Raw genomic sequence first — 16,905 nt, 5'->3', positions numbered from 1 at the left:
AGAAGCATTTGCTCCTCCCTGACCCGCACTGCCCACACAAACATGGGCTGTTTGAGCGACAAGGTCCTGTGCCAGGCAGCACTACAGCCACAAACTACATCCCAACCTGGGCCATTACCACCCCATACTGACACATCCAATTGCTTCAAGTAGCGTATGCGCACCCTCAAGCGAAGACTCTCCAACAGGCACCTATATTTGAGTGTGCACATGGCCATGACCCCTCTTTATTCCTTCCAGGTAAAGCAGCCACCAGAGCACCCAAGGACACCTTGATACCTTCAAAATGGGGCTGCTTGTATTGTGGCTATAAACACTGCTAACTTCCCCAGTTCTCCTCCTGGTCGTGATATTCCCCAGCACACACCCTTCCACCAAAAAGATCCCTCTGTAAGGCACAGGACACCATCTTCCCTCCTACGAGAAGCCCACAAGAACTTCTGATCACTGTCAGCTTCCCTGCTTTGACAGAATGGCCAGTCTGCCCACTTGACCCAGAGACCACAGCCCCCTAGTAGTCAGACTTGCAGGCACAATCCTTCCAACAAACCAAGAGAAATCTTTGGCTTCTGCTTAGCTGGAAACAGAAGAGAAAATTAAACTCAACCCTAATGTATTTTCCAACCTTGAGAACAAATTTACATAACCTTACCAATGACATTTTCAAAATGCATTCTGTAGATCCACTTCCCTGCCACACGCACACAGCCTTTCTGTGACAGTATCTCAGAAGAAACCATATGAGAGGAAACGCAGCCACAAAGATTGTAACTTGCTTCTATAAACCCATGATATAAAATAGCTTGCTTCATTTTGACCTTCGATTGCCCCCTATCAAAATGTTGACATTCTGCTCTGGAACAATGCAGAAAAATCACGGATACAGGACACTCACCGAGAGTGACAGGACAAATTGGCCCAGAAAGAATGAACGTGCAACTGAAATGTATTTTACTGAAACCTTACTAGAAGTGAGACAAGTGGGAGAAAAAGTTTCATTTTGAGGCTCAAACTTGTTCTGCACTGTGAACTCTTACATTTTAGGTGCACCAGTTTCCTTCTCCATTTAAAATTAGTTGGCAGAGAAATAAAAAAGTTAATGTGGGCTGGCCACCATTGTTCCTAACCCTATGTTCAATGCTGAACAGTTAACTAACTCCTACATCAAAAATAAAAATAAACATCTGCCAATTCCACGTATGTAACACAAACATGCTGGAAGAAGAATGGAGTGCCCAAGTGCAATTCATTTGGAGCGTGAGGGGAATCACATTTTTATATGACATGTAAAGAAACGTCTGGATTATCCTGACAGGGCCATGTCTAGAGCCCTTTTAGACAATTTAGATCATAAATACTATTGTACTGGCCAGGAAAAGAGGTTTTTCAGCCAAGCTCAGCACAGTTCCTACAGCCACATTTGAAATGAGTTCAGAGCAGGATTTACAAGCACTAAGAAACCTTAATTAGCTTTTCAAAAAATCTCAACTCCCAAAGTCCATTCAGCATGCTGAGCTCTTTGGAAAGACACATCCACACGCTGCATGGGTCTTTAACACGGAGTTATTCTGAAAATATATAATCTCAGCCTTACTCTCCCTTAAGCAAAGATCACCTTGGCACAAACCCTACCTGCCTGGCAAGGGGGAGACAAATTCCAGCAAAGGTCAGTTCAGACAGCAATGTCCTTTGTACATCAACTGGTAAAATATGGATCACAAAAAGAAATAGCTTCCTGTTTTAGGCAATGATTCCTCAGGAGGAAAAACAATGCTATCCTATATAGCCATTTCTTATGGAAAGAATCCCTGGCTAAATAGGGCATTCTTATTCCATACCCCTGATAAAGAAGTGACCGCGATAGCTGCATGTGATCTGGGTACATTCTCAGGGCATCTGATATGTCCTGGGCACATTGCCATTTCTTCTCCCACCTGCTGCTCTTCATGACACGCAGGTGTCACGCACAAAACACAAAATCGTCAGCTGGTTAGAAAAAGAATGCTCTAATCAGAGGCCAGGAGAACAAAACTGAGCGTTGCCTTCAAAAGCGTAATCTTTGTGCTTGGATATCCTTTTCTCCGTTAAGACGTCTTCCCTCCACAGCTACCTCCGTCTTTCATTTGAACTAAGAGGAAGAAAAGGAGAATTAAAAATGCGCTGTTTATTTCCCCCAAAATGTTTGCTTTCCAGATCCATTTTAAACACCTCCTAGGAAGGCGGCCCACAGAGAGAAGGGGTGTGAGGCTAGGCTCCCCTTGGTGAGAAAATCCTCTCTTTCAAGAGGAGGACACAGCCCCCTGAAAAGGGGCAGCTTTGGAGCAGAGGAAGAGCTGAATTCAGGAGTGCACACAAAGAAACATGAACATGCAACATGCCATCACTAAGTCAGCCAGGAAATGAGCTCACACTTGTGAATTGGGCTGCAGCTGACTCCCAGGACGCTGCTCACAGACGTCTTTGTGCCACATCTCTTCACTGTGTCAATACAGTTACGCTCCCAGAACGGGGCAGGAGGCAGTCTGAACTCATACATGTCTGACGTGACTGCTGCCAGGCTGATTCCTTCAATTATGGGGCAGCAACCAAGCAGGGAGGAGTCTCAAATTTGGAAGGAATTCAAGTCAGCACCTCCCAAAACACCAGCTGGTGTTCTGTGATCCCACGGATGACTGGATACATCAGAAATATTGTTGCTGATGACTCTGGCTGTGGAAAGATACCCACCAGTTATACCAGCAGTCCTAAAGGGGCTTCTGTTGCACTAGCTCAGAGTTTCGGTTTACTGTGATTAAATAACCAAAATTTTGCAGGGAAAGGGAAGTCTGTTCTGCAAAGGTTGAAAAGGAAACAGAGAATTGAAAATTAACTATCTAAGAGGTGGCTTGCATGTCTCCGAGAGGTGAGCACAGCAGATCTCAGGAAAGGAAACCAGTTTCTGCCAACAATTAAAGAGGAAGTGTTGAGTCTCAGAATTTACGCTCAGCAATATGCGGGCAGCAGACTGCCTTGATAGGACCTGGGATTTCCCCCGTGATCATTTTTGCACTCACTAAGATTGATAAGCTCCTTCAGAGAGAAATTCTCTGACGGCCTGAGTCAAACTCACAGTTTTGGCCCACCTCCAGTGGGCAGCCTCTGCTTGCACAATCCTTTCTAGGAGCAACAAGTCCGGGAATAGGGAGGAAAACATGCTGAACAAGCACCAGCAGTGACATTCATAGAATGAGGAAGAAAAGACAAGCAGCAAAGCTACACATGGAACTTCCCATACAGGGAAATGGAAAAAACGTCATAAGAGTGTCAGAGATCATAATCTGAGTTCCCATAGCCAAAAATATTCCACACCCACGTGACTGATGTTCTTCTACCATCTCCCATAAATGCTGGATTCCTCTCTTGCCCTCCTTCCCCCTTTTCCTTCAGAAAAGAGCTCTGTGGCAACTCCTCACTTCTCCTTCCATCCAGAGCAGCCTGGCTTTCCTTCCCTCCTCTTACCAGCTGAGGATTTATCCCCAGAACTCTCCTTTGTCCCTTGGGGACAAAGCCCAGTCTTGGGGATTTTTGCATTCACTTAGTGACAATTCTCACAACTGAAGCCAAGCTAGCAGGGAATCTTATTTAGGCCACTAAACGGAGCTTCAGCCAAAACCGGATCACAAAGGGGGCACGGCAGAGAGTGAGGGACTCTGGCACCCAGCCACTTCATGAGGCATAAAGAGAGAAACCACCACACATCCGAAGAAACTTTCTCCCCAAGACCCCTGAGCCCGAAACCAGACCAGCCCTGCAACAGAAAGGGGCTGTAAGAGCATATCAGGACTCATAACAAAATCTTGGTGCCCTGTGGCCTAAAGCTAAAAGTCTAAATAAGAACAGCTAGGCAACAGCCACAATGAGGCTCAGAACCTCCGGGAATTGGACTGGAGATGACAGGAAATATTCCTAGATAATCATTCCTTGTGTGTTCAGTACCTGTGTCTTTTTAACAAGGTCCATTCAACCAAATTACTTAATTCATTGAAATAAACCCGGATCAGCACCATGCAGGAAAAGGAAAAACCACTGAGCTGCTGTCTGCCAACCAGACAGAAAGAACAGATGAAATTTGCTGCTGAACTTTGCATGTAAACTAAAGCAACTGTTTACTCCAGCCTCCTAGGAAAACCCTGCTTCTTTGCACATACACTGCACCCGCCCTTTTTGCACTCAGCCCAAGGTTCACATTCTGTGCTCAAATCCTTGCTGAATGCCCACTTCTGCTGCTCTGCCTATGGTAAAATCCACCTGGCGTGTACCGTCTAGTCCTGGATGCTGCCAAGCGCTGCCTTGACCTACTTGCGCATCAGACCCTTTCCTCCTCATTCCTTTCAGCTTTTCTGTGCAAGTTCACTGCACGCCGTTCTGGAGCAGGCACCACGCTTTATTTTTGTTTAGGAAAGGCCTGGCCCTTCTGGACTGCTAGCAGCAACAAATAACTCTGAGGTCTCAGGAAGCCGCAAACCACGGCTATGAACTGAGCGTCCATGCAACGTTGCACAGCGAGTCCGAGGCGCGGTCCGGAGGGACGCGTTCAGCACCGGCGCCTCGCCGCGGGCCCAGCGCGCCCGGCCGCCAGCCCGAGAGCAGCAGCGACCGCTGCTTACCTGCCCGGCGGCCTCGGCGCGGGAGGCAGCGGCGAGCCAGGGTTAGCGGCCGCGGGGCTCGTGCCTCCGCCCCAGGGGGAAGATGGGGAGCAACAAACCGGCCCCGCGGCAGGGCCTGGCGGAGGCCTCACCGGGGGCGGGGGCAGCCCCCGAACAGGCCGCTCCAGGCAGGGCACCCCGGTGTCAGCCACCCTCCCCCCAGCTCCGCAGCCAGGGCCCGGCCGCCCGCTGGAGCCCGGCACAAAAAAGCGGGATTTCACGTGAAAACGCGGCCTCGCCGGCGCCCGGGGCCGGGTCAGCGAGCGGGGGTCAGAGGTCGCGACCCGCCCCCCCCCGCCACCGCCCTCCTCCGCGCCAGGGGGCGCGCGGCTCCCCTCTCCCCCCCCCGGCACGTCACTTCCGGCGGGAGGCGGCGCTCTAGGCGGCGGGGCGCGCTAGGCGGCCGGCGGGGCATGGCGGCGCAGTTCCGCAGCTACGTGTGGGACCCGGCGCTGATCGTGGCGCAGATGGTGCTGCTGCAGGCCGGCTACTACAGCTCCCTGGGGCTCTGGCTCGCCCTGCTCGGCGCCCTGGGCCGCACCGCGCCCTCCCTCCACCAGGTCTTCAGCGACGAGGTGAGGGCTGCTCCGCGGCGGGGCCAGGCCGGGCCGCGGCGCCCCCAGCCCGGGCGTCGGGCCTGCTCGCCGCTGCCCTGCCTCCCGGCGCAGCCCCCCCCCCCCCCATGGGGACCCCGTATATAGGGGCACGTGCTGTAGAGACACGGTCCCCCTTGCATAGGCCTTTCCCCGTGTAGCGACAAACCCATGTCGGTTCTTCCCCTCCCTCCGTCTAGGTACCGCTCTGGTATAGACAGACGTTTCCCCCTTCCCCTGGGTACAGGTGCCTCCCAGGATAAAAACAGATCTGGTCATATAGGTACCCGCCACTATGGAGACAGACCCCATCCTGCCTGTGAACAGGTGGTACTCCCTCATGTAGAGAGGGTCCTTCCCTGTGTAGGTGTCACCCCCCCCCCATAGGTACACTCAAGTACAAAGACAGACCCCCTCCTCGTATAAATAACCCCCCCATATGGAGACGGACCCCCACTTGTATAGCTGGAGCCCCAGTATAGAAACAGACCCGTCCCTTTTGTGTAGGTATCTCCAGGTATAGAGGCAGACCCCCCTGAAGGACCACTGCAAGTGCTGAAGCTCTTCTGATGGCTTATAAAGAAGTGCAAGGCTGCCCTGATGTGGCTGGGCCATGGGACAAGCTTGACTTACTATGGGCTGTGGTTTGTGCTGCTGTCTCTTACTGATAATCCTGTGCAGATTTTAGGCTTCTCGACCCCACCTGGGAGGCTCTCCATGATGGCTTTTATCCTCAACGCACTCACCTGGTAAGTCAGCGACTGCTTGGAGCTCTCACAGTGATCCTCTGTTTCTAACGGTTCCCATGTCTTGTATTTGATCTTTCTTAACATTAAACTTAACTAGAATGACATGATAATAAGTAGTAGCATGACCTACGATCATTCTCAAAACATACCTGAAAGCGCTGTGCCTGGTTTAGCCTGTCTACCGAGGTCAGATTATTTCTTGCCCCTCCTGCCTGGAGAGGAGGACAGTCAGGAATTGTTGACTCTGAAGGCGACTTTTTGCATCTTGTCTTAAATCGTTTGACTTCACTGCCTCAGCTGGGGATGAGATCTACTTTTGAGAGATTTTACTTAAAGTTGGAAATAATAAATCTATAAACAGTAATGTAATTAGCCCCTGCCAATGGGCAAAGATTACTGGGAGACATAGGGCAGAGAGCCCAGCAGGAATTTTTAAACTAAAAGCTCATTTTCCTGCCATCATATAATTAAAAAGCTGTAAGCCATTTAAATCTTGCTGCAGTGGCTGTGAGCAAGGTCAGAAGCAGCCTGTGCTTAGAACATTTAATAAGTTTTAAAATAGCTAAATAATCAGCAACGACAACTCCTGATAGCTATTGCTGTATCCCCTTTTCCACAGGCACCGAGCAGTTTATTTGTTAACCTCTTGTCTTTGTTTTGTAGTGCTTTGGGCTTGCTGTACTTCATCCGACGAGGAAAGCAGTGCCTGGATTTCACAGTCACGGTTCACTTCTTCCATCTTCTAGGCTGCTGGATTTACAACTCACACTTCCCCACAACTCTAACGTGGTGGCTAGTGCACATCGTGTGCACAGCGCTCATGGCTGTGATCGGAGAGTACCTCTGCATGAGGATAGAACTGAAAGAAATCCCCTTGAATTCTGCTCCCAAGTCCAATGTATAGACTTGCTCTGGCAAAAACAAGCTGCATTAAGTCATTGTTTCCAGCACAAGTGCATCTAATGCCTGAAAATCATCACTGAAGAAGCACAGCAGGTCTGTTTAGACTTTTTTTAGACCTTGGTGACTGCATGAGTGTGAACATCTCTGCTGTCATCATCAGACAACGGGGGGAGGGGGAGCAGATGTTTATTTTATTAACACAAAGCATTTAACATGACTGCATTGCAAGTGTGCTCTGAAACTCTTCGCTCATGACTGTTAAAAGCCAGGTAGCAAAACTTGATGCACGAGAAGCATCTGGAATTTAGGAAATATGCGAGGTCCATGTTGCCAGAGCTGGGGTAATGCAATGGTCAGCTCTTCCTGCAGCAACTGGCACAGCGAGCAGCAGGGCTGGGAGCTGCTGCTTCCAGTTTGTAACCTGTTTGTTCTTCAGTTGTGCTTTGGTTGGGGGGAAAAAATAAAATAAAAATCAGGGAAGTGAATAGATGGAGGAGAAAGAAAATACTTGTACTTATCTGAATCACCAGCTGAGACCCTAAATAACCTATAATTGTAGATGGATTTGGTTGCTGTTTTCATGTTTAATACATAGAGATGTCAGGCAGCAGTTTGCTGAAGAAACCTTTTGTAATAATAAAATATGTTACTGTGAGTGTGTTACAATCCTCCTGAGAAGCTGAGCACTTCAAGAAATACCACGAATGTCTGTATCGTGGCAATGGAGAAAGATGCAGCCAGAGAGGAACACACGGCTGTAGGATGCCTGCTCTCTAGGGTACATAAAGCTTCCTACAGTAGATATTTCATAACTCTACTCTGAAATCAAGACAGAGTGCTATTTTGGAAAACTTGACAGCATAACTTCCACTTTGGGAAGAGCATCAGCAATCCCGGGGCTGTAACTGTTCAGTCCTCAGCTGGAAGTGTCTTGGAGAAGCCTTCAAAGGTTTTATAGAACCACTTTGCTCTTCCCCCTGGCCTGGGTCTTCCTGTCAGGCTTCAAAGTGTAGTAACAGCTCTGGTCTGGAAGAGGTGATGCTTAATTAGCTGAGAGAGTCCTGCTTGTTCCTCAAAATGATAGCGTAGTGCTCTTGTTTAGAGGCCTTCAAGGAAGCCTTCCCTGTCATCAGGGGCAGACAGCAACGCTACCGACGAAAGGGTAAGACCAGATAGTTCTTCCAGATCCCGCAGCCCAAGCAAGCGGACTTGCTTCCTGTGTCGTTTCCTCTGAGGGATGTCCGGTCTGAACAAGGGCAAAGGGAGCTTTAAACGCCCATTTTGTCCTATGCAGCATCTTGCTGCTGTAACTTTCCTTTGTATATTAATATCTGTAAATGTTAATTTGCATAAATTACTTGCTAATTTAGTTTGTTGAGAACTGGTGAGATGATTTGAGATGCAGAATTTGATAAACTCTTTGAAGTTGCTCTTTTGACTTTTGTTACTGGGGGGAACTGTATTTGAAATGCTGCTTTCTTCTTCAGAGACTGCAAATTCAGGCAGGGCAAAATCCCGATGTTTTGGACCGCTGGCAGGCATACTGCAGAGAAGACAGGAGTGCTGGTTATATTTTTTTAGGCCAAACTCTTTACATTCTCCTGTGAGATTTCACTGTGACCTCTTCCTGACAAAACCCCTTTAAGCCTCGTTGTAGTTCCTTCATGGGTACCGCAACAGTCTTTTTCAAAGGGAAGAGCTCATGCAAGTTTTTCTGGGCAGGAGCCGAAGCTTGCTGGAGGGCCACACAGGTCATTTCCTAGTGCTTCCCCTCTAACACTGCTCTGCATCCAGCAAGAGAATTCATCCCTCCTGTTCTGCCTCATTCAAAAATCAAAATCTGCTTCTTCCTCATATCTAAGGATACTCATATTTCTTTCACACATGTCCAGCCTAGATAAAGCGGTGTTTGGTCTTCCAGTAGGTGCCAGTATCTCCTTTAAAAAGAGACGTTCACAACTGGGATCAGTGTGCACAGCAGAGGGCAGGCTCTGCCTTGGGGCTGGCAAATGCTGGCTTGGAATCAGTCGTATTTTAAGACTGTTTCAGGACCATTTTGTGCTCTTCTGCTTTTTGTTGCTGTTACTGAGAAGAAACATCCAAGTTGCAGCACAGGGAGAATTTGCAGGACAATTCAAGGATTAATAATACCCTATGGTTTCTTTCAGTGTTACCTCCCGTGTTTTTTAGGGGTGATCTTAAAGGTTGAAATAGAAGACTGATTACAGTGAATACAGGGGAGAAGCAAGCCACATTAGTCCCGTTTGTTAAAGGAGAACGGACATCTGATCCCAGAGGTGCTGTGAGACCATACTAGTAGCACAAGTAGCAACTAGAGTTGCTATCTTTGTTCCCATATAAGAATGGGGATTAAAAAAAAAAAAAAAATCTTTGAACAGAACATTTACCCCCTTACCTTCTGGATGCACAGAATACACTTTAACTGCTTCAGCAGCCACCCTTGCCAGGGGGAGGTATGTGAAGTTCAGCTTCAGCTTTGTATCTGTAGAAATTCAGGTAGAACAAGGCCACAAGAAGCATCCGTGACAAATCTGGATTTAACACTGAAGCTGTGGGAGATCTAGCAAGCTGCACTGCATTAGCATGAGATGTACTGTAGGATTAGAAACGCTTTCTTAAAGTCTGCTGACTTTGCCTTTGAGGGCTGAATCTATATACTGCCTTTTTTTTTTTTTTTTTTTTTTTAAAAGGGAATCGACTATAATTGTCCTAGTCATATGGAAAGTTCTGCTAGAAATCAAATACCAAGTCAGGAACCTCTGAAACTCACCACTTTCATATTGAAACCTAATTTTTACTTGCATGCTTTCAGTCAGATTTTAGCAGCACCATTGGCTTTAGAAACTGCTGCTGCTCCATACCTGAACAGTAGCAGATGGTCTTTGTTTCTTAATGAATCCTCATTTTTTTCCTGTGCAGTAGAGTCAAGAGAATTGCTTCCAGGAAGATTTTTTCCAACACCTGCTCTTCATAGAGGCAGTGGTAGCATCAGCTAACCTTTCTCATCCAAAGTTTTGCAGGGAGGCTTCTCAGGGATATCCGATTGCTGAGGTCCTACACTCCCCTTCCCCAAAGCTGTTTAAAAGTACAAAATTTTAACAGAGAGAAAGATGCCAAATTCAGAGCCAAGCTAAAAAAGGCAAGTTTGGGGGGGCTTGTGCTTGCTTGTTTTTCCAAAGGCATTAAACACCTACTAAACAAAGAACAGTTGTAGGATTTGGATACAAAAGAATCCAGCCTTGGTTGTGTGTGATACCCACCTACTTCAGCTTTCCCCAGCTACAGACCACAGGCAGCGGCTGAGATAACAAGGGTGGGGAGAACAGGATCAGGCAACATTGCTGTGCATCAGCATCAAATCACTCTGTTGTTGGAGCAGGATAGGAAGAAAAAACAAAACAGCTGAGTGGTTCAATCCAGGTTCTGCAGTGCTCTGAGTAACCCTTTCTCCACCACTTACTGTCAGGCTTCGTGCCAGAGATGCCGAGTACATAAATAACACTTCGTCATCTGTAGAAAGCCTGGGTGCCTTGCATCGGAGTGAAGTGCTGCCTGAACACCAGCTGCTCCTCCCTGACTTTTTCATATTTCTTGTAACATGCCTCAATTCATTCGTTCCCTCCTGCTGCTGCAGGAGTTGAGTGGTAAGTGATAGGGAAGGTAAGAGGAAAAGCATGAGACTACCAAAGGAGAGGAACATGATTATCATTTAAAAGACACCAACAGCACTGTTTTGCTATAGGAGAAGCTGGCCCACGCGCCTGTAATGCATCCAGCGGGATCTCTGGTTTGGTGATGCTGTTTCAGACCCTCAAGGTTGACTCACTGCTAGTTGTATTTAGTGCTGTGCCCAGTCTTCATGTAGGCAGTGCTCAACCCCCCAGTACAAGGTCCTAGTTCACCATTTCTCAGGACCATGAGAAGAAATCATGAGCTTACAGGGGTCTGCGTGACTCTGCTGTACATTGATGTTAGCTGCTGCTACCCTCTGCCAAAAACAAAGCAAGTGTCCTGATAAACAGCCATACAATCTGCAATATTGGCCAGCGATGCGTGCCAGATTTAGGCAAGTCAGATTAGGAGCATCTGTTCTTCCTGTTTCTTCTGTTTTTTCATTTTCTGAAGTACTACATTAGTTAAACATGGAAATTTCAGATCCGACACTGAAGTCGCAGCCTTGTCCCGTGAGTAGAACATGGAATTCACTACCACATCCAACCGTTGAGCCCTAATTTATAGCATGATAAAAAACCCAGCTCCTTCCCCATTTGAGAGTTGCAATACCTAATGGGGAACGCACTGGAAGTGGTACAAACCCCCAGCAGGACGCACTGTACTTCTCTTAGCAAAACATTCGCTTGACACCCTTGCAGGAGCAGGTTACGGGCCTACGCTGGTTCATCTTGGCACCTATGGCCCTGCTCAGCAAGGCAGGGCCTAGAGGTTCAGTAACGCCCTTGAAGTAACTGCCTTGTACTGCCCAATGACACTGATGATTTTTCCCAGTGTACCCAGAAATCACTTGCAAGGATCTCTATTGCAAGTATTGTTACGCTTGTGCTGAAGCTGTAAAACCAACAGTGCTCTGAGCTGCAAAGGAAGACGTGAAGAGCCGGTGCTATCAAACAAGAGGCAGGACAAATGATTTCTACCTTGACACATGTAGGCTCTACAACAAGTTTTAATACTCTGGAATTACACAGTCACCCACAGAGCTGCTTACAGGTACCTTGGGGAAAAGCTTTAAAACAAAGAGTTACTGTAAATCCTTCTTTTTTGTGCTAACTTGACACTCCCTCTCTCCCCTAATATTTTTGTCTTCTGTTTCCTTAGAAGAGGGATTTACACATAACACAAGAGTTACTCAGGAATCCAGATAAATGCTAGAGAAGAAGTCATGCACCTGCGATTATTCTTCAGTGGGGGTTTTCACCATATCCGTAAAGGAAAAATGTCTGTACCCAACCAGTAAGGACTCCTTTCCGCCTCTGACAAGATACACACCTTCCCTTGCACCTCACAGGTACCAGCGGTAAGAACTCCCATCTTGTTTTTAGTGCCCAAATCAAACACCTGGAGACTTGATCTGGTGGAAACAGGCAGCTCAGTAAAGAAGCTTCCTTCCAATATGCATAGAAGAGTGCAAAAGAGTCCAGTGTTCAGGTCTGATTTCCCATTCCCCCCCCCCCAAATCCTCTGCCCCACATTACAGCCCCCAAATTCTCCAGAGCTGTGCCTGCACCTTGAGGCAGAAGGGGACAAGCATTATCCCAAATTATGGAGAAACAGCAAAACCCAGGAGATCCTGCCGAGTTCTTCCGAGTTTCATAGGCACAGGACAACAGAGCCAAGCGTTCACCAGGCACTGTACACCATATTCCTCAAAGGTTTAGAAACATGAACGCGTGATCAGAAAGGCGTCGTGACGCATGCCGCCGCCACCTCTTGGTTGTGATGCTTACAGAGCTGCTGTTTATAAGTTCAGCCAAGTGAGCATGAGCGGGATCCTGAGGATGGAAGCGTTTGGAACGTGTGTCCAGGCAAAGCTCTGGGCTGTGCCGGGGCTGCAGAGCTCAAACAAGCTGCCTGGAAATTTGATCTTTCGAGACTCCCTTTTCAGCATCTCCCAGACGGCCGCTGCTTCCTTCTGGCACTCCCAGAGCGCTGCCAGGGCGCACGCGTGAAATTCATCCCAGTACCTGCAGCCGGGAGAGACATCGCACCCCTTAGGCCATTCACGGTAACACGACACGAAGGCACTGGGGGAGCCTTCCTGGCCCTTTCCAGCTGCGCCAACCTTGGCATTTTGTGCCAGGTGTCTGGCCATGGGTACAAGGTGGCAGACGAGAGTGTGGCCTTTGGCCAAGTTTTCTCCTTCCCTGCTCTCCTGTCACTCATCCCCTCAGTGGTCTCTTAGAGCATCTTGGTTAAAACTCCAAACCTTAAAATACACTGAAATGATTTGACAGTTTTTTTTTATTATTATTATTTTCAGGGAGTCAAAAAAATCTATTATTTTTCATCAAGAAATGTATCCCTTCAGTACTCAGGCCTCCGAGTATCTAGAACAGGCTGGGAACAACAGCTCAGCACGCTTCATCGATACGCTTTCTGCGAGCGGAGTCAAGGGCAAAGCACAAGCGCAAAGCAAGGAGAAGGACAACGGTGCCTGCAAACTCCCGCAGTTTTATAACCAAGATGTCTGGAGAGGCTGGGGGAGTTTTTCCGCATGTTCTCATGAGCCAAATCTCCATTTGTCTGCTGGGTGTTATCCCGCCTGAGTAGAAGCGGTGAAATAGAAACAGGCTCTTAGGGAGCGTGTGAAACAATGACAAAATAAAGCAAAGATACCACTGGGGTCCTCCAGAAACAAGCAGGGAAGGTGGTAACTGAGGACAGCCTTGTCTGTGTCCCCTGCAACCAGCAAGCTGATTCCCCCCCCCCAGAACCAGAAAGGTAAAAATCCCTGCAGACACAAGGCTGAAAACTGCAGGCTCTGAGAAGACCTTCCTACAAAGGGCACATTAGATGCTGCCCACCTTGTCTGTCACCCTCAGGCCAGGGCCATGCGGGACTGACCCCATGCCAAAAAAGGAGAAAAAAGGTTTTATGCAGATAGGTTGTGCTTTTAGCCATGTATCCAGACCCGTCACAGTTTTATCCCTTCCCTGAACTTTCTTACCTTTGATAAACCAGCGAGTTGACTTGGAAGCTGGTTTTGAGCAGTTTCAAGCATGTTCCCTGGTCAGAGGTCCTTGCTGAGGACCTAGGTGCCAGGATGAGCAAGGGCAGCTGCAGAGGGCTGGCAGCGTGGCCGCCCCTGCAGCGCGGCCCTGGCACAGCTCCGGTCCCCAGGATGCCCAGGCCACCACGTTGCTGAGGGACAGGGAGACTCCAGCGGCCCAGGAACGGACCAGGTGGAACTATGTCCACCACCACCCTGCTCCTGTCCACCCGCCAGTCCTGTCTGAGCCAGCCACATCCGCTGCAGAGCAGTGCTTTCTCCCTCACCCTGCGGGCACACGAGAGCTGTGCTCACGTCATTGCTGTGCAGAGCGGCAGCAAGCGACGGCCCTGAGAAGAGGCACCTCTGCCTTATTCGTTTGCCTGCAAAACATCTCAAGATCCTGCAGCATCAGACTCAGTATCAGGCTACGCCAAAGGCTGCAGCAGTTACTGCACTGGAGTGGGGAGGCAGCATGCACACGCCAGCACGTCCGTCTGTCCCCACAGGGCTGAATTCACAGGTAAGGTCTCTCATACTCTGTAGGTAAAAACCCACAAAATAAAACAGCGAGAGTGTAAGTGTCCTGGAGAGCAAAGGCCGCGGCCCGTTCTCTCCTCTGGAGCGGCAGGCCAGGTAGCTCCCAGATCGAGTTTGTTGGCGAAGGAAGTCGTGACCAGTGTGAATCTTTAGCATCTGCAGTCAAAACTTCAGTGCCGCTTTGCTGGCAGGGTTAGCACAGTTTGAAGTTGTGGTTTCTCTCCAAAATGGTTATTTCACCTAAGGGATAGGTAAGGCCCTCAGCCGAGCTTGCTGCTCTCCTTCCCCCATGACTTCTTTCAAAGAGAGCATCTTTCCATCGGCGAGAGCCGAGCAAAAGCATTTGGTATTGCAGCTCCTTCCGAGCGCAGCAGGGCAGCCCGGCGCGGAGCACTGCTCAGCAGCGCACGTCCCGGCACCCTCCGCCCCAGCCTGCGGCCGGTGCTCACGCCAAGCCCCAGGGGCAAGCGCCAGCCCTGAGCACCACCTCCCCGGGGTCCTGGCCAGCAGTCCCCAGCCTTCACCAGCCCACGGGCAACAGCACCGAGCGACTCGCACCCCGAGACAGCGCCCCGCCGTCGCCTGCACCTCACCTTTACCATCCCGTGGGAGGAGCGGCTCCAGGCCATCATCTACCTGGAAGCCACGGGCTGGGCACCTGCACAGCCAACTGAAGAGCAACTATTCTGCCGCCTAACCGGGTCCCCTCCGCGAGGGACACCAGCACACGTCCAAGCACAGACCCCACTCGTGGGAAGGGGCAGCTTATTTTTGCCCAGCGCCCTGGGCTGGACACGCGCACCCTCGTCCAGAAGCCCGGACGGCAGCAGTGCCCTTATTTAGTTTTCCCACCGGGGCTCGCGCCAGCTGTGCGAGCTCATTAAACAGAGGCACCGCGGCAGAATAAATGTCCCGAGATAACGAGAAAAGCCGGTGCCAGCCAAGGTGAGCCCCGTGCTCGCTCCAGCGCTGCCATCGCCGCTCGCGGCCGGCGGGAGGGAGCGTCTCTGCCAGGTGAGGGTTAAAGCCGGCTGTGCCTTCAGGCGGAGGCTGCTTTGGGAAGGTGGAAGGGGGGATGACACCGTTAGTGCCGGCTCTGCGTTCAGCCGGGATGGCGAGTCCCACGACAACGTTCACCCTCCATCCGTTCAGCTCCCCTCGAGCAGCCTGTCGAGGGTGGCTCGGGGCAAAGCCGCGCACCGAACCCAAGAGACCAGCGCTGCCGTTTCGCGGCGGGCTCTGGTGCGAGGCCGCAGCCGTTCCGACGTCCGCGCGTGGCGCTGGGCTGTGTTCCTGCTCCTGGCCCGGAGAGTGGGGCACAGGCAGGCATCGCGCGGAGCAGCATCCGCAGCGGAGGAGGGCAACCATTAGAGGCCAGTAATTTGGAAATATTTCCCAGCAGGAACCCGGGACATCCTTGCCCTTTTCCTCCAGCTACAGCAAGCCTTGCACAGGCGCCCGCTCACCAGGCCTGGCAGCAGGAGCCAGCCTGCCCCGGCAGCGCCCGGAGCCGCCGGCGAGGACTCCTCGCTTTCCTCGGCCGTGTCAGCGCCCCGGAGCCCGTAGGAAAGCCAGCATTCCCCGTTTCGTTCAGCCCGGGGCTGCGAGCCGCGGCGGGAGGAGTCGCCCCTGCAGCAAACCAGTGCGCGCCCCGGTTGCCCATCTGCTCGCTTTCCAACGGCGAGCAGCCCCGTGTTCAAACACACATACTGCGGCCTGAAACGGAGCAGCTCCGTGGAAAGGCGTCCATGTCACGGAGGTGAATACCCTTCCCGACAGCACCGCTCCCATTTTGGCCCGGCCTCCTGACGCGTCCCAGGGAGGCTTTTCACCCTAAGCTAGTTAGGCCCATGCAGAAGGGGATGAGAGCAAGTGCAACCTGCTGCCACGAACGTGTTTTCTGGCAGGGAAATGCACTGGCAAAAAAAACCCAAAATCACAGTTTTGGGGTAATTCTGTTTTCTTTTTGAGCAAAACAGTTCTGCTGAAGTTTTTCCATGTCTAGCAGGAAACAAAGTGAGATATTTTGGCTGGGGCAGGTGGGACCATGGGGACTCCAGCCTGGCTCTCGTCTCGGGACAGCCCAGCGCCAGCTCTCTGCCCCGGGGGCCACAGAACCAGCTCCGCAGCCCAGTTTGCTTGGGCTCCACCTGCCTCCAGCTGGCCGTTGCCACATGGGGCCAGATCCAGCCCCGACAGATGCTGGCCAGCAGTGCCACCACCGCTGAGCGGGTCCCAGTGCCTTCACCCCACCATGTCAGGGTGACACCTTCCTTCTCCCGGCTGGTGTCAGTCGGTGTCCCCCCAGCCCCAATGCTCCCTGCTGCCCTCTCGGGACACCTGCTGCAAACTCACAACGTACCAAGGCGCCAATTCAAGCCTGAACCCGGAGGGGTTTTGGTAGGAGAGCAGAGGGGGGGCTTGTTTTCAGGCTGCAATATCAACCAGGGACAGGCTGCAACCAAACTCGCATCCGCCTGCAAGGCCACGAGGCCCCGGGTTCCCCGCTCTGCAAGGCGCCCCCGTCTCACCACCCTGCCGGGGGACCGGCCCCGTGGGCAGGATGCACGCGGGGGCCGCACTCACCTGCAGATGCGGCGCAATCCCTGCGGCTCAACACTGTCCGTCGCTTCGTACGTGGCCATGTTTTCCCCCAGCTTTAAGACGCAATCGGAGAAGCCTTGGTAAAC

The 16,905-nt window shown here is 50.8% G+C and overlaps 1 protein-coding gene and 1 long non-coding RNA gene across 2 annotated transcripts; one reads left to right on the top strand and one right to left on the bottom strand.

The window, feature by feature from the left end:
* Positions 1 to 894: 894 nt before the first annotated feature.
* Positions 895 to 4,941, bottom strand: LOC136993612 (uncharacterized). The gene is made up of 3 exons (XR_010886007.1): positions 4,647 to 4,941; positions 2,410 to 2,709; positions 895 to 2,128 (listed from the first exon to the last, which is right to left on the bottom strand). It is a non-coding gene; the product is annotated as an uncharacterized lncRNA (long non-coding RNA).
* A 140-nt stretch (positions 4,942 to 5,081) lies between these two features.
* On the top strand, positions 5,082 to 8,359 carry SYS1 (SYS1 golgi trafficking protein). Its single transcript, XM_067307524.1, has 3 exons — positions 5,082 to 5,260; positions 5,960 to 6,027; positions 6,691 to 8,359. The coding sequence occupies exons 1-3, from the start codon at positions 5,099 to 5,101 to the stop codon at positions 6,929 to 6,931; spliced, it is 471 nt and encodes a 156-aa protein (XP_067163625.1). The 5' UTR covers positions 5,082 to 5,098; the 3' UTR covers positions 6,932 to 8,359.
* Positions 8,360 to 16,905: the final 8,546 nt, after the last annotated feature.

Source organism: Apteryx mantelli, chromosome 18 (genome assembly GCF_036417845.1).
Source record: "Apteryx mantelli isolate bAptMan1 chromosome 18, bAptMan1.hap1, whole genome shotgun sequence".
NCBI lineage: Eukaryota > Metazoa > Chordata > Aves > Apterygiformes > Apterygidae > Apteryx > Apteryx mantelli.
The sequence above is the reverse complement of the archived record's forward strand: the minus strand, read 5'-3'. Positions and strand labels throughout refer to the sequence as shown.